General features: G+C 38.0%; 1 protein-coding gene across 26 annotated transcripts in view; it reads left to right on the top strand.

Annotated features, from left to right (window-relative positions):
* Window positions 1-26,298, top strand: part of BNC2 (basonuclin zinc finger protein 2) — a 436,884-nt gene that overhangs the window by 400,875 nt on the left and 9,711 nt on the right. For 20 of the 26 annotated variants that reach the window (XM_077912048.1, XM_077912060.1, XM_077912069.1 and 17 more), the window contains 2 exons: window positions 15,096-17,065; window positions 17,485-17,550. In XM_077912048.1, coding sequence (XP_077768174.1) covers window positions 15,096-17,065; window positions 17,485-17,550 — 2,036 coding nt within the window. The remainder of the gene's footprint in view (window positions 1-15,095; window positions 17,066-17,484; window positions 17,551-26,298) is intronic. The other 6 variants (XM_077912049.1, XM_077912046.1, XM_077912045.1 and 3 more) reach the window with 2 other exon arrangements.

Here is a 26,298-nt window from a genome sequence, read left to right as displayed (position 1 = left end):
ATGTTTCCGGTATATGGGTTTGAAAAGAGTATATAGGGCCGGTATATGGGTTTGAAGAGAGTGTCAATTGATTGGAATCTACTCATCTATCCAGGATGTGGCAGTGGAATGGAGTGGATGTTGTTTCCGGAGTCCAGAATCATTATGCCAGGAGAAAAGGATAGTATTGTGAGAAAAGTACTACACTAAGGGGAGCTGACTGGTTTGTCCCAAGTCAGCCACATAACTTTAGCTTCCTGATTTTAGGCAAGATACTTCTTCGTTAGTTTTCTCATTTGTACAATAATAAAGGTAGCACTAGATGACCTCTAAATTGCCTCCCAACTCCTACATTTATAGTATTAATGAATTTGCTCAGTATTGATTCATCTAAGTAGTGGGGATATAAAGTACAGTAATCTTGTGATAAAGAGACCTACATGACAGAAGAATGAGCAGATCACTGAAGGAACAGCTAATTCTTACTGGGAATGGGGAGAAGGGAAGAAGAGAGTGAGATAGGAAATATTTCATAGAGAGCTTCATTTAGCTTTCATTGAAGAGAATGACAGAAGCAGAATAGAGAGGGGTTCAGAATCAGGTAAGATTTTTCTGTACTCAGAATCCTTTATGGCAAGTAGCTCTTTGTAGCTAGAGCATCAGAGGTCTTGGCAGGAGATGATGTTGGGAAGGTAGGTTGGGTTTCTATTGATGGGACTTGAAATACCAGGTATGGGAATTTAATTATTTATTCTGTGCACAGTAGAGAACCAGTACAAGTTTGCTAGGAGAGGAAGTGAGATATTCCTAGTCTCAGTTTTCAGAAATCTAATGTAAATGCATAGAGAGTGGTGATTCCCACAATTTGCTTCCTGTCCTTGCCTGTTAACTTATACCCAGGTACCTCTTGGCATTTGTATTGATCCTTCAGGATTGTCTCCCTTTCTATAACAGCACTAACTTCACCAACTCAATAAAATACTGTTTGTGCTCCTTTTTTTGAGGTGACACCAAGAGCTTATCTCCCCTAAATGCATAGTCTCCCCCCCACCCCCAACCAGATAAGCAATATGATTAGCAAGGTGTAAAAAAACAAAGGGCAACAAAACACAGTATTAAAAGAAAAAGAAAGTTACTGGCATTAAAAACTGACTTTCTCCAGTTCTGTCTCCAGAGATAGCCTGAACAGTTTAAAAAAGGGGGGAGGGGGAATTTTAACCCCTCAGTGGTTGTCACAGTGATGTCAGTCTTAACTGGGATCTCTTTGGTCTAACACACTAAAAAGAAAAGAAAATTGTATAGCACTTTCATTTTTGCCTGCAGCATTTGTTGGTTGAAGCTGTATTGACTGAATGCAGGACAGACACTAAAATCAGTCTTTGGGGAGCCAAGGGAGCCCTAGGGATTGTGCTAGAATCTGAGGGGCCTGGCAACTCTGGCTTTCGTGTTATTCTTTCTTTTTGCTGCAGCTTTTTCTTCCAGCCTGTTCAGCAAGCACACCAAGAGGTACCGTGTGTGTGTGTGTGTGTGTGTGTGTGTGTGTGTGTGCATGCATGCGTCTACCAGATAGCTTTATTATCGCCAGTGCTATGAGCCCTCCCTTACAAACTCATGGCTGTCATTTGGGGATTTGATGCAAGCTTTCTACACGCCCAACTCATTGAGAGTTGAAAGCCATCCTTCAGATTGGTGTGGCCCAGTTACTTACACTTGCCAGTTATCCGCTACCTTGGTGTCATTTAAATGGAGACATTTTGAATGTTTCACACTTCAAAATAAATGTTTTAGTATACTCGTTAAATGGCAGTCATCTCAGCCAAATGTTTCTGCCTGTTCTCACGCAAATGTTTATTTACTTGATAATCTGCAGAATCATAGATTTCCAGATTATTTGCAATTGACTCAATCTGTCTTTTTTTTTTTTTTTTTTTTTTTTAAGATGCTTGTTGGGCAGCCCGGGTGGCTCAGCGGTTTAGCGCCGCCTTCAGCCCAGGGCCTGATCCTGGAGACCGGGGATCGAGGCCCATGTTGGGCTCCCTGCACGGAGCCTGCTTCTCCCTCTGCCTGTGTCTCTGCCTCTCTCTCTTTCTCTGTGTCTCTCATGAATAAATAAATAAAATCTTAAAAAAAAAAAAAAAGATGCTTGTATCATATGATGTTCCCTGTTATCAGAGCAGATGTAGTCACCCTGATAGAGCATTGGGCTAAACTGATTTCATTGACTTAAACATTGTTAAACAATTTCAAATGTAGCTTTGGAAACTGTGTTCTGACCCTGTTTAATAATGTTTAAAAATGCGTCAATGAAATTGGCTTAGCCTATGGCTTTTATTACATTATCTGTTCTCAGTGACACGGATTCTGTGTTTTATGTGTGGACTGGTTCTAAGTAACCTAAATAAATAAATAAGTAAATAATGATCCCAGCTGAAGAGTGTGGCTTATCCCTAACCCATCGAATTTGTTTCAGAATTGGTAAATCATGAGAAATACCTCAAGGATGCCCTATCAGCGATAAAGTTCTAGGAAATGCCTTCAAGAGGTTGAGCTGGTGTTGGGAGTCCAGTGTGCATCTTTTCCCCCTCTTACCTCTTACCCTCTCACCCCTTACTGCTCTTCCCCTTCCATTTACCCTCCATGTCATTGTTGTGACGCCACTACTGAATTCCACATGATCAGCTTGGAAATGTAACATAAAACATTAAATATGTTTTTACTAATTGTGATCTGCTAAAATCACAATTGAAGTGCTCTGTCGAAGCATTTTTTTTTTAATTTCAGAAGCAGTATTTAAGTGATGACATGCAGTAATTTGTTCATTCTTCTGTCAGTATAATTTACAAGACAGTGGCAGATAAACATAGCAATACAAGATTCATTTACAGTGACACAATGGCAGATACACAGAGCAGAACCCTGCCTATGAGATAAAGTGGACTGAGTGACTTATGCAGTAATTAGGGGATAATTGTCATTAACCTCACAAACAGTAGTTTACCCATATTGTTTAAAAGGCTCCAGGATGCGTAATGACAAGGTAATCTGTCAAAGCGCTAGGGGGAAATATTAATAAGATTTGTGCAAGCCTGGATAGAAAATATGCAGAAAGCGGCCACATTAAGCTAATTGGTGGATGAATATACACTTGTAAAAGTGCTTCTAATGGCACGTTTGCTGCTCTCCAAATGACTACCGTTAATGTGGAGAAGTGGGCTGCTTAGAAAGTCAGGACTGCTGGGACAAGAGGGTATTAAGACATGCAGACGTGGTTATTACCTTGCTCTATAATGCATGCTTCTTCCTCGTATCCTCCTTTATTTTGAATTTCTGAGTTTTTTGTTATAGTAACATATATTGATTAGTAACTGATTATTCTGTTTTTGATCTATATTTGTTCAGGCAGCCACCAACCCCAATCACTTCGACTTTGTAACCAAATAAAATGTGTAATATCTGCTTTGATAGCTGCTTATAAATATATAGAAACTGTTAATGCATACGTGGATTTATAATTATACATACACGTGTGGGGGGTGCCTTTAATAGAACACATTTAATCTGAGCAATCAAAGGAAAGTATATCCATCAACAGCCTTGTGTATGTATTACAAGTAATAATGTGTTGTTCCCTGATGAATGCTAAAGCAGGAAATTAATCTTTGTGTTCTACTGCCGTTCTTATGCCCAGAGAAGAACAAAGTTATATCTCCCAATACATCTTTCTCTTCAATCACACACTCCGTCCTCTGTGTGTTTTATAGAATACTCAATCCTTGCTGTTTTATGGAATACTGCTTAGTGAGTGTTCAGGCCCTCTCTACTCCTGCTCCCTCATATCCTAAGGAATATGTTAAAGTTCCTTAGGGTTGTGCAGTCATCTCCAGTTGTAGAGTAATTCAAAGTATAATATGTGACATAGAATCATCTTTTCAAGCTTTGGAAGCTATGATCACATTGGGCTATCCTTGGTTGCACAGATAAAATGGCAAAGCTCAGAGCTTGTGGCCTTGAATTTGTCCCAAGGTTTCGGCCCCTACTTGATGTGTAAAATCACTTTCATTGTGAAACTTTATCAGACATTATAGGAAAGCACATCAGGAAATGCCAGGGTCTCAAGCATTTATATTTAGATATGTAAAGCCCCACCACAGACCCCTAGAGATATATGGATGCTTTCTATGGACCCAGTGGCAGAACTTTGGTTGTAGAAAGAGAGGTAAAGGAGAAAATGTCATCTTCAAAGCAAAAATGTTAGAAAGGGCTCTGGTAAGTTATGTTTATTGCAAAGCAAACAGATTTATAGCTGTCATAGGGCTCGTGCTTTATCTTCATGTCTGAGAGGAGAAGAAAACAAGACCACTTTCAGGGGCCATCCTTTTCTTTCTTCCTGTTGCCATTGTCATCATTGTGAGTATTTCAAACTGCTGCTTTGCTATCTTGAATGCTAAAATGATTTACTTCTAGCATCTCAGTGATGATCATTGTCAAATGAATAACTTGTGTCCATTTAAAGGGTTTAATTGGAGGGAGGGTCTTATATGCAAATACTGCTCTTCCTTGGAACTGCAAAGGTTGCTGGAAGACCAGAGATAGTTACTTACAGCTTTATGGGGGAACAGCATTTATTTTGGAATGGTTGATTCTCAGGTTGCAGAGTTCTCACAAACCCTAACTGATGGGATTTTGAGGGGTTCCCATGGCCTCTTAGGGACTTTTTGAGCAGTTTTCCTAAATTTTCAGGCAAAGTTTCCACTCGAGCTGATCATTGAATTGACAAGGAGTAAATTGATTAATCCAGAAAAGTGAATACCTGTAATTATGTCACGGATAAGGAGCCCCAGACAGAGGCATCAAGGGAGGCATCCAGAATATAGGACATAATACAGTAACTCTCAGATGAGGGCATGCTTTCAATCACAAATGAATGCATTCTAAAAATAATCTATAGACAAGGTTAAAAGGAAAAATAATAGCCTAGAGCTTAAAACATTTTAATTAAAATTATTTATGTGTCCAGACTATAGGCATAGATAGTCAAGTGATGGAATTTGAGAGTCAAATAATGGAATTTTGGTGTAGCAAGGCCTAGAAAATATAGTCAGACTGACTTACCCAGGAGAAAGCATAAGCTGGGTATTGGTGGTTTGACAGCCAACCCAGCTGGTCACTGGCAAAACCAAGACTAGAACTTAGGTGTTACTCACTTACAATTTTTATTTCCCTCTGAGGTTGACTCTGTATAAGTTATGTTAAATGAATCAAAATCTGAAACTTTAAGATACAAATTCTGTTTTAGCTTGCAGGTGCAGAGTTAGATATCCTGTGTTTACACTAAGGACACAGGGGTAGTTCTATGTTGGAATTTGGTATGCTAGGAATATCAGCTGGGTTTAATATCTCTATTTAGACACTTAATGATTCCTAATATACTATTAATAAATACTAAAATATACCATGTCTTTAAAAGTCCCTCAAGTTTGATTTACAGTAGAGTTAGGTAATTTGAAAAATACTTTTTGAATCATCTAAACGTTACAGAAAGTAATTTCCTCTGCTGAAATTTTTTTAAGATTTTATTTATTTATTCATGAGCAACACAGAGAGAAAGGCAGAGACATAGATAGAGGGAGAAGCAGGCTCCCTGCAGGGAGCCAGATGTGAGACTCAATCCCAGGACTCCAGGATTACGCCCTGAGCCGAAGGCAGACGCTCAACCGCTGAGCCACCCAGGCGTCCCTGAAATTTTTTTAATATGGGAAAGCAAGGCACCTGCTTTATTTATTTGCAAACAAATGCCCATAGAGGAAATGCATATGGTTGTTTTAAGCTAAACAAGCTAAAATTCCTGAGTACAAAGAAGAAATCCTGACAGGCCTCTAATAGAGCTTAGCTGGAGAGTCTATGATTACGTATATTGTAACGCTGGAGTGATCTATCATCATCACAGTTTTTAAAGTAAAAATGCTGTACAGACTATTACTAAGGGAGAAAAAAAAGTGATAGTCCTCTCTGAATTATATATTCTTATCTGGTCCATAATGAAGAACATTCTATAACAAAGTGAATTTTCTATCAAAAGTCAAACAATATGTTTTAAAAATTACAGGAACCATTTAAAACTAGTGCCCTGGCATTTTGATAATGTTATTTTAGTTAGAGAGGTGATCAGTTTGGGAGGATGTATTGTTCAATTTTTCAATAATTTTTTTTCTCTTAAAAAAATACCTTTTTCAGTGAAAAGTATTTTCAACTGTGGATCAGAAAGTGTTGAGGTTTATTATATATTGAAAAATGTCAACACTAGTGCCTAAAAGTCACATAAAATTACCATGTTGCTTTTTTCTTCTGCTACCAATTCCAATCAAGGACCATGCTCATCAAACTTCTAGTTCCACCCAAGGAGAGGCATTCCTTGACTTTGTACTTTTTTTGCAGTTAATTGAATATGCCTTACTTCAATGTACCACCATTCTCCATAATCCAGCACTTGGAATGTTTTAAGACTGACTTATAATGAGGTTCATGTACAGTAAGAGTAAGCCAAGAGTGATACAGTCTCTATGTACATGTGCATATTTCAGTACATGCAGATCTGTGTAATAAGTAACTCTTTTAAAGCCAATCCCTATGCGCAAACAGTATAGAGAGCAGACTTCAGTGTTTGCATGTCCGCTAACAAGGACTAAATCCTTTTTTAAAAAAGATTTTCTTTATTTTTTCATGAGAGACACAGAGAGAGAAGCAAAGGGAGAAGCAGGCTCCCTGCAAGGAGCCCAATGTGGGACTTGATCCTGGATCCCGGATTCCAGGATCATGCCCTGAGCTGAAGGCAGACGCTCAGCCATTGAGCCACCCATGTGTCCCTAAGGTTTTCCTTTTGAGAGAAAATTCTGGAATGCAAAGTTTTCTAAGAGTTCTAGCATTCTAACCAATGATGGATATTCCTGTAGCATTCATTTCTCCTTATCTGAATCGGAAAGATATTTCAATCAGAAATATCTTGATATTTTAAATCAAGATTTTTATAATCTGGACATTCTGAATTTATCACCAGCTTCTATAATCACAGCAAGCCAAACTATGCCTAGCTCTAATGTTTGCATGCTCATTTCAATAACTATGATGGTCCTGGGTTGATGAGGAAAGCATATTTGTTTTCCAAAGGGGATGTTCATGTGGACAAATGTTAACAAATAAAGTACAATCCTGATTATTATTAGTTAGTAGTTTTTCTTTTCTGTCTGTGCCACACTCTGTTGATTCTTTCTCATGGTACTCAGTCTTAGAGAGGAGCAGAGGAAGCAAGAATGTGACTGGTCAGCTTTATATTTTGAAGGTAAAGTGATGCTCTTGAGAATTCTGCAAAATACAAATTTCCAAATCATAGAAGTTGAGTAGGGTTTTCATTACCCAAAACAAATGTTGATTTTTTTTTTATCAGGTCTAATTTGAACCATTTGGTGCAATCATGGTATAAATGAGTATTTTCATTCTGCCTACAGATATTACAGTTGTTTCAGCTGGCCTAGAAACATTAGCCTAAAATAGTGGTGGAAAAGTACAATCACATAAAAGAGCTCTGTGTGAATAAAGAATGGTATAATTTTGTTTACTTATACAACCAAACTGCTCCAGTGTATATTGTATATGCTAGTGGTACATCTTTCTCAATCAGTGCCCTCCAAGAAATATGTGTTTAAATGTAAATTTGCTAAAACAAATAAGCATGCCAAGTTCTTTTCCCACATAATTTCAAGTGTTTCTCAGAAATTATCACAACATTGCTTAAAAAATTTCCCTAAGTACTTCCCAGAATCTATTCCTTTCAATAATTTTTTTCTTTGACCATTTTTATTCCTCTCCCCTTCTTTCCTGCTTACATACACATACATGCAGGCACATAGACACACAAAACTTTGACCCATCCACATTTATGATTGCCAAGTCATAAATTATAGAGATAGATAAAATTTAACAAGAAGGCGGCGGGGATTGGCCGTGATGTAAGTGGGGAGCACCCAGACCAGTTTTTTGGCTGAAGAAAAAAGTTTTCACAATGGCTTGATTTTAGGTAAACTGTTTGAATGGAAATATCTGCATGTTACATACAGACCCATCTAAGTTCTAAAACAGGTAACCAGTGGGAGAATGGGACAAAGGAGGGCTGAAAGTTTTATGACTTCTATGATTTTTTTAAACATGTGTAATGTTCAAAGGCTTCCTTTCCACAGAATATCTCCCTAAAACTCTTGCTACTTCTAGTCCTCAGTCTGCCCTCTCCACCCACGAGTGGCACTCATGATCTCTTTGTTCTCAGACCCCATCTGTTAAGTTGATGGAATACCCCTGTTTATATCATTGAGATAATGGTCTGAGCCCATCGCTTGCTCCTGAGGTGACCCAGCAATTATATGATATATTTCCTAATTTCTGGGTCACATCCTGACACATGTCCACCTAACCAAGAGTCTAGCACGAAGTAGAGGAGAGCTAAGGTGAATTAGCTGACAGTTCCTCATCAACATCATCCGAAGGGTTGGTGAAGATGTGTGTGCCTATACTACCTGTCTGCCACGTGTCCGTATTAACTGTAGGGAAGCAATCTCTAGTTTTTATGACTGAACACCCCTTTGGTAAAAATATATGAGCTTGGAGCTTAATATATGTACAACTATTTCTAAGTTAGTTTAACATATTGCTGTAAAGCCACATATAAAATATTAGTAAGGGGATCCCTGGGTGGCTCAGCGGTTCAGCACCTGCCTTCAGCCCAGGGCATGATTCTGGAGACCTGGGATTGAGTCCCACATCAGGCTTCCTGCATGGAGCCTGCTTCTCCCTCTTGCCTGTGTCTCTGCCTCTCCCTCTCTATGTGTGTCTCTCATGAATAAATAAATAAAAGAAATATTTAAAAAAATAAAATATTAATAAAAATCTTTTAGGTTAAAAAAAGAAAAAGGAAAACTTTTGTTTACTTCCAATGTCACAGTGGATTATGGGGCATACCCTACTGATGGGAGAGACGTGTGTGTTTGTTATTCTGGCCACAAAACAAGGCAGGAAACAAGAAATAAGATGATATATAAATGGGAAATTTGGGCAGTCCTGGTGGCGCAGCGGTTTAGCACTGCCTGCGGCCTGGGACGTGATCCTGGAGACCCGGAATCGAGTCCTGTGTCGGGCTCCCTGCGTGGAGCCTGCTTCTCCCTCTGCCTGTGTCTCTGCATCTCTCTCTCTGTCTCTAATAAATAAATAAAATCTGTAAAAAAAAAAAAAAAAATAGGGAAATTTATGAATTCTCGAGTTCTGAGTATGATTTAATGCAATTTATATGAGTTAATGTTTTAAGTCGACTTCATTAAGGCATATTTTGCATACAGTGAAACATACTGATTTTAAGTGTATATATTCATGTGTATTAAAGTGTATATAGTCATGATCTAGAACGTTTCCATCACCCCACAAAGTTCCTCAGTGTTCTTTGCAGTCAGCCCTTCTCCCCTCCCTCACTCCTTGGCAACCACTGATCTTCCTTCTGTTCAGTCTTACCTTTCCCAGAATTTCCGTGATCAGAATGGTAGAATGGGTAGCCTTTTGAGTCTAATCTCTTTCTTTTAAACATTAATGCTTTTGAGAGTCCTTCATATTTTACTTTGTATCACTAGTTTATTCCTTTTAAGTGTTTATTGATATTCCTTCATCTAGCTCTCTCATCCTTTGTTTACCCTTAAGACTTAAACATCTAGAAAACCAGGTAAAATTTATGATTCATAGCATTGTTTCATCAATTTTTAACTCTGCAATTACTGTTAAATTTTACCGGATAGAGTGCCAAGCTACATAGTCTTGAAATTTGGTAACTCTCTAACTTCTACCCAACCCTATTCCTCTTGCCTTGATATTTGAATTAATCCTGAAGGATAAACAGTACAAAATTCCAATTGGAAACTGGTCATAAAAATAAGTAGCCAATATGGTTATTTGGAATACTGTCTTAATGGGACGCCTGGGTGGCTCAGCAGTTGAGCATCTATCTGCCTTTGGCCCGGGATTTGGGATTGAGTCCCACATCAGGCTCCCTGCATGGAGCCTACTTCTCCCTCTGCCTATCTCTCTGCCTCTCTCTCTGTGTCTCTCATGAATAAATGAATAAAACCTTAAAAAAAAAAAAAAGGAATACTTTCTTAAGATAGCATACTTCAAATCTAGACATGAAATCAAAAAGTACATCGCATAAACCTCTGATCTTGTACTAGATGGTCAACATTTTCTATAGCTCAATATCATTTAATTAAGAGATTTAAAATTATATCAAAGAGGAAATATTTTTAGCTAATCATTTTAGGATTATTTTTAAATATATGCCTTAAATTTGACTGACAAGAAATTCATGGAGTAAAAATAGAAAATTAAACTATTCTCTGCCTGTCTTTTTTTTTTTTTAGAGTTAAACTGTTTGCTTAATTTCTTAATAATTTGAGTAATGCTAGAACAAATAAGTCCTAGATCTCTACTGTATTCACTGTTCCTCCTTCATTTACATGCATGGACAGAAAGAAAGGCATTATTTTCCTCCCTGTGCTTTGGCATGTAGTGGCCTGCCATGAACACAGATGGGTTCCTTTTGGGGCTGAGGAGTTTTGTAGGCTTGAGGTCATCTGACAATCTACTTATCCCAAAGTTTCTTATCTTGTCCCTCTTCCATCTCTTTACATCCTTTCCTTAAGTAAGAAGAACCAAACTTACTTTGATCTTAAAACTGCAGGTCATATACAGTATTTTAATGTGAAAAAAAGGACTTAAATAAAACCATTGAAACCATGACAGTTGACTCTACTACAAAAGATTTCTAAAAAGCATTCTGCAGAGCCATATAGGTGCCAGATTTCTACTGAGTGATAATCACTGGTTCCAACAAAATAATAAAAGGAAGTCTCTTCATTTAAAATACTTATATGTAAATATTTCAAGTGTCTTATACTTTTTCTGAACCCAGTAAAACTGGTTTATAAGTTAGGATATTTGGTTTCACTCATCTTTTAATGAATAGTATAGCTGGTTATTTCACAAGAAATCAATACTTATAATAATACCTTGCATTTCTCTTAACAGGGTAAGTCTTATTATCCTCATTTTGTAAATAACAATTCCCAGTGAAAAGGTTTAAAGATCACTGAACTCTGGTTACAAATGGGAAAAGCCTTAAGAAACTGACCCACAGACTCCGAAATGGAATGGGAAAGACAAGAGTACTTTACACACTCTGATGTGATGTATATTATTCCTGCGTAGACCCATGTCCAGTATGAATGTTGGTCAACCCACATTCATAGTGGTCTACCAGACTGAATTTTGTTTTATTAATGTTCTTCTTTGACAATACCTAACTCTTCTTTTGGCTTTTATTCACTCTGGTAAAGTTTATTTGACGTGCCAAAGGGGCTGAGATTTTAGATCTGTACTTCTCGATTTGTCTATGAAGAAGGACCCATACCCCACCATCAGTTTTGAGCAAATATTTAAGTTGAATAAAATAAAAATAAATTATTTTTAAAAATCTTTTTTTTGTTGCTGCAGCAGATGTCACATTATCTCAAAGCCTTCTAAATGATTACTCCCAATTATTTGAAGGTTGGTTTAAAAAAAAAATTGACACTGGTCCTTTTTGAAAAACATATAGACCACTTGTGGAAATTCTTGCCTTGACCCAGGAGTCTCAAGCCACTGTTTTAAGAATCACTGCATCCAGAGCATGCTTCTCTCTCTCTCTGTTACTGAGATCTTCAGGAGAAAAGAACCCCAGGTTCTTTTTGCACTTTGATGACTTCCAACTCCCATTCAGCCAGTTTATCCAAAGATGTACTAAAACAGATAGTCATTACTAGCATTTTTCTTTCTGCAGTTGCTCTATTTATGAGCGTGATGATACTAGATACTTTTGATCAAATATGAATGGTGGCTTCTTTGGAAGGAACTTCTGTGGCACTATATATTGCCTGGATTCAGGGTGCCCTGTCAGGGGGACCCCAGTTTGAATGGATAATGTGGATGTTTGTCCTGTTCCCAAGCATATTTGTTTGCAAGGATGTTATATTGTCCTATGTAAGTATAAATCGCTGTTGCCATTATGAGTATAAATGAAGCTTCTCTTTTATGATTCAGGCTACCAGCAGAGTTCTAAATCTTGCTTACCTGGACCTCTTCCACCAGAAGTAAGTGGTTTAACGTAACAGTTCCATTTTAGTGGAGACAGCTACTCAGGACTAAAAGAGGTCTGAAAGGCAGTGGTTTTAGAAATAGCAGCAGGCATTGTGGCGGGCCAGGAGAAAAGAGAAACCATATGGGACTGCTGTGTTCTGTTGGGGGAGACAAGATAGGAGGGTGATGGAAAGGAGATGCCTCAGGTGGGTTTGATCAGTTGCCATGGTTTCTAAGGGCTGTTTTAATACCACAGGCGGCCAGCTGTGTAAGTACATTATCGACATGCAGACTTAGGTGAAGGCTACCTGAGAAGAAATGACTGTGTGCTGCTCAGGTCGCATTGCAGCCTGAGAAACGATCCACAGTAAAAGCTTCCATAAAAGAACAATCAAGAGAGTGGATTTGATAGTAAGAGAAAAACACTGTAGAGGAGGACATTACAGTGCTCCAGAGACCAGCCTTGTTCAGCAGAAGTCCTATTCTTTACTGTCATAGATTCAGTGTGTCCACCTGGGAAATGGCATTATGGATGATAGTCATTATACTCCATGAACTGAGAGTCAGAATTTCTGGATTCAAATCCTAGAACCCAAGTTAGCATATTGGCAACCTCAACCAGCCATACCCCTTTCCTTCACCCCTGGTCCCTCATCTGTTACAAATTTGCTGAGATCTGGAAGCTATTATGAGGTTCAAATGAGATAATCTATACAAAATCACAATTTATTTCTCTATTTACCTACAGCACCAATGCTCCCCCTTGCTTTCCCCTATTCTAAAAAAATGATGTAAGGGAGACCAATTGTTTTGATTGATACTTTTTAAAAACTGGCTGTTGTAGGACTCCAGGATCATCCAGCATCACCGTGTATACACATCATTATATATCTGAGCATATAGCTGCATGAGGATATTTAATCTGAAAGTTCATATTATCTACAAGATAAAAGAGGGATAATTTTCGTAGGATTTGGATACCTACATGCACATACCCACATGTATACTTTATGTAAAATGATAGAGTGCTAGAGTGAGCCTTATAAGGAATCGCACATAACTATTAGAGCTTCTGTTTTGTAGAGTAATTTAAATAAATGATAAGTATCTCCTTACAATCAAAGTAGTTGTCATGGTTCAGACAACTGTGGTCCAGAGAGAATTTTATATCACAAGGCTGAATAAAACCATCTATAAGACAGAATTTTCCATTGCAAAAATAGTATATAGTTCCCTTTATCCTGCTTCCCCTAATGACACATTCTACATAAACATAGCACAGCTGATGAAACTAAGAAATTTAGGTTGGTACCATACTATTAACTGATCTAGAGATTTATTCAAATTTGCCAGGTTGCCTTCTAAAGACCTTTTTCTAGTCTAATATCTCTAGAATCTCATATTTATTTGTCATGTTTTCTTGGCTCCCTCCAATCTGTAACCATTCTTTAGTCCTTTTTAAAAAAAATTTTACTGACATTTACACTTTGAAGAGTACTTAACACTGTTTTGTAGAATGCTTTACAATTTTGATTTATCTGATGTTTTGTCATGATTTAGATTGAGGTTATACATTTTTTGGCAAGAAAGGGATGTTATGCCCTTGTCAGTATATATCAGGAGGTACATGATGATACTCATACTGGTGATGTTGACTTTGATTATGTGGTTAAGGTGGTATCTGCTAGGTTTCTTCATTGTAATGTTATGGTTTTTCTCTTTTGTAGTTAGTACCTAATTTGGTTTTTTTAAGAAAATTTTCTGCTTTCTTAAATTGATAGGCAGGTTGGGGCAAGTATTATTCACAGGGATTGCCAAGTGTCCTGTCCTAGTTAGGAAGAAGATGTGCTCTAGAAAATGATGGAGTCATTATTTAAGTGTTTGAATACATTTCTCTCAATCCATGCTGAAATGGATTGCCTGACATTGGATTGCAGGATTTTTAAGTCCTACCTCCAGGCAAATCTCATAGTTACTAGCAAAAATGAAAGTGTGAAATGCTTTTTAATGTATATTTAACAACACATAGTCTGGTGATTACTGATGTGTATTCTCTGTGGACTCCCTTTGCTATCAGAGGGGGATGTTAAGAGACAACATTTTTACACATTTATTCTATCTAAATCCATCACATGTTTACTTTCTAAATATCTATAACTGCCATTTATAACAAGATCATCAGAAGTCAAATACTTAAAGTCTAACTCAAACTTTGAATCATAGGATTACAATCAATTTTTGGGAAAAGTGAAATCACTGTTTTTTCTTAACTCTACCTTATGAGATTGTCTATTAGTAAATGACACTAAAATCCGGGCATTAAAGAGAAAAAAATACAGTTTAGTAATGGGGGCAACAGAAGGCAAAGCTACTTTTTTCATTTTTTTTTAATTCGGAAAGTTATATAATAGCTCCAATTTAAAGGAATTTTCATCGCTGAAGCCAGTATCATGTCTGCTTGTATCAAAGAGGTAAATTTCACAAAATGTATTTAATCTCTTCCTATGGTGTCACTATTTAATACAGATTAAGGTACCATTTTTTGTGTGTTTTTACTGGGTTGCACAAGAGTTCACATCTTATACTAATATGTGCTAGATAATTGCATACTGTATAGACCATTGTTGTTAAAATAGCAGTAAAAAGGCATGTTAGATCACAGAGCCCCAATGGTCTACATTTTGTTTGCTTTGATATTAAACTCAAATCTGTTTCTCTAACTGTGACTCTAATTACTACAATTGCATGGCAGAAAAGTTTGCTTTCTGGGTTGACTTTTATGAACAGTGCTTGCGTGTTTTCTGCTGTCACTCTCAGTGTTCATGAGCAGGCAGAGAGCCTTCAGTTGCATTGAATAATTATGCAGAATCAATAAGTTTTTGTGTTTATCTTTGTTATTTCTTTGATGTGGCCTCTAGGATGCTGCCGGCAAGGTACTGGACCGCTGGGCCATCATGTCTCGAGAAGAGGAAATCATCACCCTTCAGCAGTTTCTGCGGTTTGGAGAAACCAAGTCCATTGTGGAGCTGATGGCAATTCAGGAGAAGGAAGGGCAGGCCGTAGCTGTACCGTCTTCAAAAACAGACTCAGACATAAGGACTTTCATTGAGAGCAATAATCGCACCCGGAGTCCCAGCCTTCTTGCTCACCTAGAGAACAGCAACCCTTCCAGCATTCATCACTTCGAAAACATCCCCAACAGCCTTGCATTTCTGCTTCCGTTCCAATACATAAACCCAGTCTCAGCCCCACTGCTAGGATTGCCTCCAAACGGGTTACTGTTGGAGCAGCCAGGACTGAGGCTGCGGGAACCCAGCCTTTCAACCCAGAATGAATACAATGAGAGCAGTGAATCTGAAGTATCTCCCACACCTTATAAGAATGATCAGACTCCCAATAGAAATGCCCTGACCAGCATTACTAATGTGGAGCCCAAAACCGAGCCAGCCTGTGTATCCCCCATTCAGAATTCTGCCCCAGTCAGTGATCTGACCAAAACTGAACACCCAAAAAGCTCATTCCGGATTCACCGGATGAGAAGGATGGGGTCAGCCTCCAGGAAAGGAAGAGTGTTCTGTAATGCATGTGGGAAGACGTTCTATGACAAAGGTACTCTCAAAATTCATTATAATGCTGTTCACCTGAAGATCAAACACCGATGCACCATTGAAGGTTGCAACATGGTCTTTAGCTCTCTCCGAAGCCGAAATCGCCACAGTGCAAACCCTAATCCTCGCCTTCACATGCCCATGCTACGAAATAACCGAGACAAAGATTTAATTCGGGCCACATCAGGAGCTGCCACCCCTGTCATAGCAAGTACAAAATCAAATCTCACACTCACAAGCCCTGGCCGGCCCCCAATGGGTTTTACCACTCCCCCACTAGACCCTGTCTTACAGAATCCTCTGCCTAGCCAGCTGGTGTTTTCTGGGCTAAAGACTGTACAACCAGTTCCTCCATTTTATAGAAGTTTACTCACTCCGGGGGAAATGGTGAGCCCTCCAACCTCCCTCCCAACCAGTCCCATCATTCCAGCCAGTGGTACCATAGAGCAGCACCCCCCACCACCCTCTGAGCCCACAGCACCCATAGTGATGATGGCCACTCATGAGCCCAGTGCGGACCTGGCACCCAAGAAGAAGCCCAGGAAGTCCAGCATGCCTGTGAAGATTGAGAAGGAAATCATTGATACCGCTGATGAGTTTGATGATGAAGATGATGACCCTAACGATGGTGGGGCTGTGGTCAACAATGTGAGCCATGACAATCATTGCCACTCCCAAGAAGAGATGAGTCCAGGCATGTCTGTGAAGGACTTTTCTAAACATAGCAGGACCCGGTGCATTTCAAGGACGGAAATAAGAAGGGCTGACAGCATGACTTCTGAGGACCAAGAACCTGAGCGGGACTATGAGAATGAGTCAGAGTCTTCAGAGCCCAAACTAGGTGAGGAGTCAATGGAAGGGGATGAGCACATTCACAGTGAAGTGAGCGAGAAAGTCCTAATGAGCAGTGAGAGGCCCGATGAGAACCACAGTGAGCCTTCTCACCAAGATGTCATCAAGGTAAAGGAAGAATTTACAGATCCCACTTATGACATGTTTTACATGAGCCAGTATGGACTGTACAATGGTGGGGGTGCCAGCATGGCAGCCCTGCATGAAAGTTTTACATCGTCTCTGAATTATGGCAGCCCTCAAAAGTTCTCCCCAGAAGGTGACCTGTGTTCTAGTCCAGATCCCAAAATCTGTTACGTGTGCAAGAAGAGTTTCAAAAGCTCCTACAGTGTGAAGCTTCACTACAGGAATGTTCACTTAAAAGAGATGCATGTCTGCACGGTGGCTGGCTGCAATGCTGCCTTCCCCTCTCGCCGAAGCAGAGACAGGTCAGTAAATCTCCATTGGCTGCTCCTGCTGGGGGTGGAGGGTGCCAGTCATGTTGGACTTAGCATTAAAAAATGTTTTTGATACACTGTAAAGATCGTCCACAGTGACCATGAGAAAACCAAGCTGCCATGCTCATGAAGGATTATTGCAGTTGGTGCTTGTTATGATTAAGCATGCAGAATCATATGCCATCTTACCCAGTAATGCACGCCATTTTTCTCTGTGCTGTGTATGTGTGTATGTATGTTGTCCCATGCATCTAGGTGTGAATAAGTTAACTATGTACACAATTCCCTGCTTCCTCATGAAGCTTCACTTAGAAGCCGCAGCTTCTGTTATATATATATTTCTGCTTTGCCTTGTGGCTTTTTAATAAATCAATATATTATCTTCATACACACATATTTATCCAATATAGAAACAGAAATTTACGGATGGAAAGAACCATAGGTCCAGGACATCGAGACAGCCTGCATCTCCGTAGGTATAACCAGAAATGTTATCATTCTTACATGAGTATTTAGTGTGTCCTTGAATTCTTTTAATTAAGAGTCATGAAAATATCAGAAGAAAATGGGACCAAAATAATTACTAATGTGGGGAAATGGTGTGGTGGTATGGGTTTCTTTATTTGAACGTCACAGTGTCTCTGAGTACATCTCTAAAATATAGTCTATCGTGGGAATTATGCACAGAAGGGGAGGCATGCATATACTTTTAGGATCAGTTAGAATATATTATGTCCAGCCTTGAGATGACATCAGACCCTAGCTATGTGGCTACAGCTCTGAAACAGTTGGGTTTAAACAGAAGCAGCTGGTCTTAAACCTCCAATGTTCTTTTTCAATCCTAAAGAAAATGTAATATAAATGGAATGTGTCAAGGTGGTCAGTGGTGGGGTAACACAGTTATCCTACGCTTGGGGAGATAAGCTTGCAAGCAGATCATTTACATAATACACCAGCCCAACCCAGAATCACACACCAGTTAATTCTTCCTCTTATGTCTAATGTGGTTTTTTGGTTTTACACTGTCTTTTAAAAATATTTTTAGACAAAATGCTATTACATGGTAAAAATCAATATATGTAGAAGAAACAAAATTAACTAGGAAGTTTCCAAATAGCCACCCTCCCCCCAATTTTTGTGCTTATCCATTGGGTAGAATTCTTTAACAAAGTAACATATAATAAAAGTACCACTGAAAAGTAGTGACCTGCTTCTAGAATACTCTGTTTTGTCTCCATATTTAAAAGATAAATCTTTTTTAAAATAAAAGTTAAAAAATATTTTCCATCATACTGAAATGCAAGGGAGCCCAATCCATTAAAAGCAAAATTTCTGAGAAAAATAAGTGGCTCTCTTTATACAACTCAAAACATGCTTTGAAGAGAAATCTTTATCCTTAAAGATTTCTCCTTCCCACCCCTTCCCCACTCCCATTTACCTTGTTCTGTAAAAACGGTTTACAGTCACAAAATTCTTTTCAGGTCTGAGTTATCGTTCCCAGTACCAGAATACAGCAGAAGAGATAGCTATAATTTGAATAATAAAATATAATACTATATACAACCTCCCACCCCCAAGTTTGTGAGTAATACTCATTCTTTTATATTTGAAATAGTGCACTTGTGATGAGGTTAATGCATTGAATTTTTTTTTTAACAAAAATAAAAGACTCATGAAAACCTGCATAAAATATTTATGGAAATGGAGTGTTTGAAGACAAGCCAAAATTTAAGCTTATTTGCATGAATTCCTATCACAGTTTTAGTTGGTTTGCTGAAAATACTGCAAGTCATAATACTGGAATAAATGGCTCTGTGACCAAAAGGCTACAACACCCGAAACGTGGTGCTTTCATTTATGTCAAACCACTAGAAAACACAAGCACTTGTGTTTTTATGTCCTAATGCATAAGGAGGTACTGTTGAAAGGGTGGTTTGTCTAAGGAAAAACATTTATTAATAGCAAGAGAATATTTCAATCTCCATTTTTATTCTAAGGATTAGGAGCTTGGCAGATGACTAGCATATGGAAATTTAGAACAGTGTCTAGGATATGTGGGATATTCTAGGGAAGCAGAGTACAGATACTCTCCCATGTGTGTTCAGTCACACAGGAGACCACAAACCTCCAAAGAGGTGATGCATTTCATTTGGGTGAAATCTCACATCACAGCTAATCTTTATAATTCTGGAGTTTTGTAACACATGATAAATGAATAAAAGCAAATTGAAAAAATATATATATTGTACAAAGAAAGTATCTTGATTCTCACTTGAAGTTTTGCTTTTCAAGAATGCACATTTTTTAATCTCGAGTTAAAAACTTAACAAAAACTATGATACTTTGCCATTTTTGTCCTTACAAAAAGGTTCATCCTTGTTGAGTCTGTGACTTGAATTAACATAATGATGCAAGCATAGCTACCACCACATCACCAGAAACAGTGATGCCATTGAGGTACCTGCCTCTTCCTGCATCTCTACAGAGTGAGCTCAAATATAAACTATACTACCATTTCAGCCCGTTATCATCACTTCTTCCACTGATGTTATGACTTAATCTTCTGTTTCACAGAGCCTCTTGGACCACATATCTGATCTACCGTTTGGACTTATCTTCCCCTTTCTCTTCACTTTTATTGTATTAATCATGAGAACACCAGGACATGTGTCCCTGCTTTTTTCTTCTTCAATTCACGATGAAGCTAAGACAAATGTTCTCTACCTTTCTCTGAGCCAACAGACCTTCCCAAACAGAAACCCTTCTTCGCCTTTAATCCTGTTGTCCTCAGGCCTATTTCTTTCCTTTCCCCAGAGTCTTGATTCATCCATCCTTGACTCCACGGTGTCTTCCTTGTGCAAATAAAGCATTAGAGGGGATTTTGAGTGGGGGCTGACGTGTGCAAGGCTACAGGATGTCTTGTGATAAAACTAACAGAATAACCCTCTTCCTTTTGTTTATAAAAGCAGTCTTCTTGTCTTCGGTCTTAGAACACCTTACAGGAGTGATACCCAGGTCTTCTTGGGCTTTTTCCAAAATGGCTATAGATGAGATAATTGTATTTCTGGTCTCTAAATAGGTATGTTAGTAAGATATAAGTAGAAAGATGTTAAATACTGTGTTTTACATTTGGCAGTTAGTGATTTCCAGGTCTTTGCTTGTGGGCTTTCTAGATTTTATAAGATCATGTTGAAGGCTTTTTGAAAAGCAAGAATGTTCTTTGTCTAAAGTCATACAAAGGGAGAAGCCTTGCGGGGAGGGGCGTTGCATGCTTGGTTTGTTAGGGCCAAGGATTCTAAGCACGATGTTGAAGTTATCCCTTTTTTTTTTTTTTTTTTTTTTACAGTTGTGACTGAGTGTGAGTATAATAAATTCAAAAGCAAAGAAGACCATTTCACACTAATGACAGCAGTATACACAAAGTTCAATTCATCCAGTTACCATGTGGCTGTTGGAATAATTTTTATTCTGATTTATAGAAGTGAAATGTAAATTATTTGCTCTGTGAAGAACTGTGGTACTATAAGGAGATTGCTAAAGTGTTTAAGTATTAACTGATAATGTTGTGTAGTCTTAGACCTGACACTCCCTAAACACCCTTCCTTCTTGTTTATCCCTTGACTTTTCTGCTACTAAGATGCTGTTCTTTCAGGGATCAGGGAGCTGACCCTCCATTTTGAAGTATGCACATGAAAAACTCCCTGGGAAGAAGAAATTATGACTGGCTTAGAACCTAGTCTTCACAAAGGAAATTTTCTTGAAGATGTGTCAGAGTCAGAATTAGCTGGGCCTAGTTTACCTTTGGTCATTTCTCATCACCTGTCTTAAATTTTGATCCCTGGGCTGAGTGGCCATGGATCACCTAGGTATAAGGGAACCTCATTTATAAGTTACATTTGGCTTTTATTAAAACAACAACAAATAAATGGCTTTCTGTCCTCTTTTCTAAACTTCTTATCATTTGCTAATATGTTAAAAATCTGTTTATACCTGTTTTAGTGACTAGCAGTTTTAAAACTCCCTCAACTAAAATTAAGACTTTGTACATGGAAACTAGATGATCTGCATAGAAAGAACTATTTATCTGTTTTGCATCTTACATGATCTTTACCATCTTTGTTCCTTTCTTCTGAGAGTAGTGGCCACTGATTGCCAGGTTTGTCTTAAATTTTATTAGAAAGGTAAGCATGTATGTTTAATCTTCAAGGTGTAGGAAAGATGAGTCAGCCCCGTGAATAAATTTAAAAACAAAATAATATTTGCTTAGGGTGATTTATAAATAAATATGAGGCAACCATTGGTGCCAAGTGTGAACCTTCTCTTTGATTGCTAGTTAAATCAGTCCAGATTTAAACATGTAAACTTCTTGATTTGTATGGAGGAAGACATCTGTATTTGGTTTATTAAAACCTGCTGATGTCTCCAGAACTAAATTTGTTCCTATATGGGCCTCTGGGTAGCTGTAGCTAAAAAGCAGAGCTGTATAGTTTTTGCCTGTCTGATTACCTGACTTCCAGCCCTGTACAGGTGTGCAGGAATAAATTAACATGAGCTACCTCTGATGAGCCACTGCATACATTAACAACAGAGGTGAAGATGTGAGAACATGCTACCTGTCTCCTGTTATCACCTTCTCAGCAGCAACATCCATTTTTTCCATCATTCTCTATGTTTGGAAACTTAGAACTTTTCTAAAGAGAGATTTTCAATAAATGCACATGATTTCACTACCTTCAAGAAATGAGCCACTTAGCACCAGTTTGAGATAACTATTAGTATATTTGCCTTAATATAATTAGCTGTCAAATACAGTGTGTTAATTTTCTTTAAGTAGAAGTAGAGAACATTTTAAGGCATTTCATTTCCTTTATGTTTGCCAATCAAACCAAAACTCTTCTATTCCAAAAGTCTTTTATAAAGTAAAGTTGTGCAGGTCCTCTGACACTTAAATGTTAAGGAAGAGATTTCCCTTCCTTTACTCTATTTGGTTTCACAATAGGAGCCAGCAGATCAATAGGTCTTTTGTACTTATCTCCATTACTTTCCATCAAAGGCAAACAAACAAAATAAATCCCCCTTCTGAGTAATTGCTAGTTGTGCCCTCCTCAAGCGAAACTTTGGTAGTAAGATAAACTTCGGTGTCATTCCTGTCTCTGGGGTTCTTTTTATACACTGGGAGAAGAGCAATGAGCAAAACGGTCTCCTTGTATCATGGGGAGAGGCTCTGACAAGCCTAAAGTGAGCCTCGGATCTTCCTAATGATCTCCTGCTGGCCCAGCTGGATGTAAGACAAGCTCATTTAAGCCTCTGCTGACCTTTCACTCCTCCATTCCAGGAACTACACCAGTCACTTCCACCGTCTTCCAAACCGAGTACCAAATAGACAACACAGCTTAATGGTGGATGAACGACTTCCTTTTCATGATACAAAGAGATTCTTAAACGTTTCTATTGATGAAAGTTACATTAAATCTCTTATCCATACATAACTTTCATTGCACAAAACACATTTCTACATACTCCTTGTTCTTATCTTCCCTTGAAAGGAACAAGCTGTTACTCTTGCCAGCATTATCTTGAAAATTCAGGCAAAATTGCACTTAGAACAGAACGCACGTATTGGGGTGCTCCGACAGTATTTTTCACAATGGCAACTCTTTGAAACAAGGGTCATCCTCCTGATTTCCGCCTCCCTTGGGTCTGCCACCATCTCTCTGACACCCTGAGAGATTTTATTGGTCATAATTATTCTACATAATTATTTGAGATACTTGTTTCAGTAGATAATCCTTTCTTTTTTAAAAAAACACAGGCCATTCTCACTGAAAGTGGGTTGTAAGACTGCACACCTATATTAGTCAATTCTATCAGTATGGTTCTCTCTTAGGTGAAAGGCTTCTTACCAGCTCTCTCTCGCTGTGAGTGATCATTTGTTGTTATGCTAAAAGGAGACCTTCCTTTCTCTGTTGAAATTTCTTAGTGAAGGTCGGGCTAGAAAGCACTTTTTTCTTTTTCTTTTTTTTTTTAAGCCTCAGAAATAATTTAACATTTTTGCTGTAAGACTCCCACAAGCTTCAAATAAATGAATGTGGCAAAATATGAAAGGAGTTTACACTTGCCAAAAAATTACAATGTCATAAAAAAGGGATTTAGTAACTTCGATTCTTGAGTGCCAAGGTGTGTGTGTGTGTACACATGTGAGCAAGAAGTAGGCCACAAAAGAAGAGACAAGAATACTTTGTAGGAAAGGACAATTTTTCTTCAGTTGCTTAACATAAAACTACACTTTTAAAAAATACCTAGATTTTATGTCCCAATGCAAGCTGCTTGAATTAAAACAGGAGTTGTAAATTCCTGGTAAAAAGCTGTTATGCCTGAAGTGTTAGTGATCTTAACTCTAGTACTTTATGGAGTTTATTACTTCTTTTATTAACTAGGGGGAAAAATGTTACCCACTTCTAGTTCAATTCTTTTTCTTGCTTGCTCTAATTATTTCGCTTTACCTTGGAAAAAAAAAGCCAAGTGTTTCTAGCTAAACATATGTAAGTGATGCTTCAATCTCGCTAGAGCATATATCAATCTGAATTATTACCAGCTATTCAAAAAATATGCTAACGTCCTCATCTAAATGCATCCACGTAATGTATATGTGTGTTTATACATAAACATCCACATAAATAAGAATATCAAAAGACAGATCATCCTTAATTGCCAGAACAGACATCTTCATCTTGGAAAGTAACGTATGAAGTTACTTTATCATATTGATGGGAAATAACAAGATTTTGTAAGTAAAAGGAGGCAGATTTGGACCATGAGCACAACAGACGTTCAGAAGGAAGCCTCTTCGGTCTGATGGCCAGCTGAGGGGGCCGCTCTGACTCTGCTGCCTTTTGAGTCTGCTCTGTCATTGAGGGGGCACTGGTGGGTCAGTTCGCTCACTAGTAATTGTGTTTTACAGACTTCTAAAGCAATTGGCTCAGTCAGTCCCAATTCAATAAAAGTGGAGAGCAAGAGAGAGAGCACTTTTGTTCTATTTTTTACTTGAAATTATTTCATTCAGCAGTCTGTCTTTTTTATTACCAGGACTTGACATTAGCACTCCAAGCTATATTAGCATCCATTTCAGCAGTTCAGTAATGGTATTAAAAAAACACTTAACTTCAACGGTGAATGGTTGTATGACAGTACCATAAAAAATCCACATTAAAAAAAAACTCATGTATTTGTCCCAGCAAATTATTTTTCACTTGTTTAACCACTTCAAAACTATGTTCTCATGATGGGTATTCACGAGGACCTTGTTCTCAGAAGCAGCCAACGGTGCTGCTCTGCTGATTAGGGAATTGGGGAAATCAGTAGGGAGAGGGTGGGTAAAGATGCTGTTTACCCTGTAGTTAGATTACCTTCCATTCATCAGCAGAGATAGAATTGGCAACCTCAGAGCACCCAAGGTGAAATTCTTGGATCCTCATGCATAGCTGGGATTTGATTTTGAACCCAACATTCTCCAAACTTGGGAGCAAAGCCTAACTACTTTGGCACTGCAGTGTGCTCATAAATGACTACATTAGATTCTAAATTTTGATTAAACATTCAGTAATTAATCAATGGTAGACATGAAGCAGTTGGCAAGGTCCAGAGCTGCAAAATGTTTAAGACATAAAACATTACGAAGTAATTAGAATATGCTCCTTCAAGAGAAGGATTGCCTTCAATAAAGAGGTAAATGATAGCATCCTGTTTATTGTGGACGTAGGCAGCCAGAGCAATATGATAAACTGCTGGAGATACACATATCAGTAATCATCCACATTATTAGTGTCATTAATCATAATTCCAAAAATATGACAGCAGCAGCCAACTTTTTGACCAATTTTGCTTCTGCCTGTTGGCCATTATAACTTTGCTAATAGACTGCAGAGCTCCTGTGCGTGGCAGTTTGCATTGAGAATAGAAGGTTAATTATATTTGAGCTGCTGATTTTTTCTCTCCTTGGAAAAGGCTTAGCACTTTGACAATCCCAGGAGCTCACTGTTGTTAAACCAGTAAAAGTACTTTATTGAAATTTTCTTTGTTGGTCAGGAATGAGGAGATATTTCAAATGAGATATAAGCGCCAGGCTGGGATAGCCGCTAATGTTTCTTGCTCCAAAGTGATCCTTGGGCAGCAAAATAAACTCAGTGGTTTCTTTAGATCACTTTGTTCTCTCATTTCTCTTTTGCACTTGGGTAAAAATTTCAGCACTATATGGTGGTACATCAGGAAATCCCATAAGATCAGTGGTAGTCTCAATATGTAGGACTAAGAAATTGGGGGGAGTGGTCCTTAATATTGAGAGAAATAAGCAGTCTTTCAATATAAAATTCTGTATTCCCTATGCTCATGTGAATAAAAAGTAAAAATAATTTCAAAAAATTGTTTCTAAAGATTGAGATGTTTAGTAGCATAGGTACATTGCTGCCTAGTTAACTAAAGTTTTCATGTTTTCATTGGTACTTTTGACCTCATTTAACCAAAAACATAAATTAGATTTTGTGCATTCATTTTGTCCACGTATCTTAAGTAGTTTCATTTTTAATGCAGAATTCAACATAAGGCCATAGCTAAATAATAATACTGATGGTCTACAAAATTCTGTCCCTTTCCTTAGGGAACTCATACACTCCTAATCTTACCTTTTTAAAAGACCTTAACCATTTTAATGATGTAAAACATTTTGAATATTTAATCTTAGGAAGTATTGCCTTTGAAAAAGATCTCAGAAAGAAATTGAGGTTTCACATTGTACATATTAAAAAAAGAATGCTTATTTTTAAAATGGCAGAAAATTTTCAAGAGAAAAAAATGCATTCCTGTTATTTTAGACATAAGTCTTCTGAATTTTTTATATAAGTCAGACTATAACACAAGGGTTGGAAGACAAAGACTTGATGGTTAGTTCATCCAGGGTAAAAATATACATATATAAAACCTAAAATTATAGCTCAGGTTCATTTCATTCCTTAAAAGACACCAGTGTAAAAAAAAAAAAAAAAAAGACACCAGTGTTCGAGGCCTTTTTCTTACCCACCAATAGTAAGTAGTAAACTGAGCACCATATGAGCTGCCTGATTGAGAAAACTTCTGAATGCTGTGAAAACATAACCCTCTTCACAGTGTAGCACTCCTCTCACGTTACAGTGCAACAGGTACCAATTGAATTCAATCAGCACCCTGGAGAA

The sequence above is a fragment of the Canis aureus genome, chromosome 10, assembly GCF_053574225.1.
Source record: "Canis aureus isolate CA01 chromosome 10, VMU_Caureus_v.1.0, whole genome shotgun sequence".
In the NCBI taxonomy this organism is placed as follows: Eukaryota; Metazoa; Chordata; class Mammalia; order Carnivora; family Canidae; genus Canis; species Canis aureus.
This window is presented reverse-complemented; position numbering and strand designations above follow the sequence as displayed.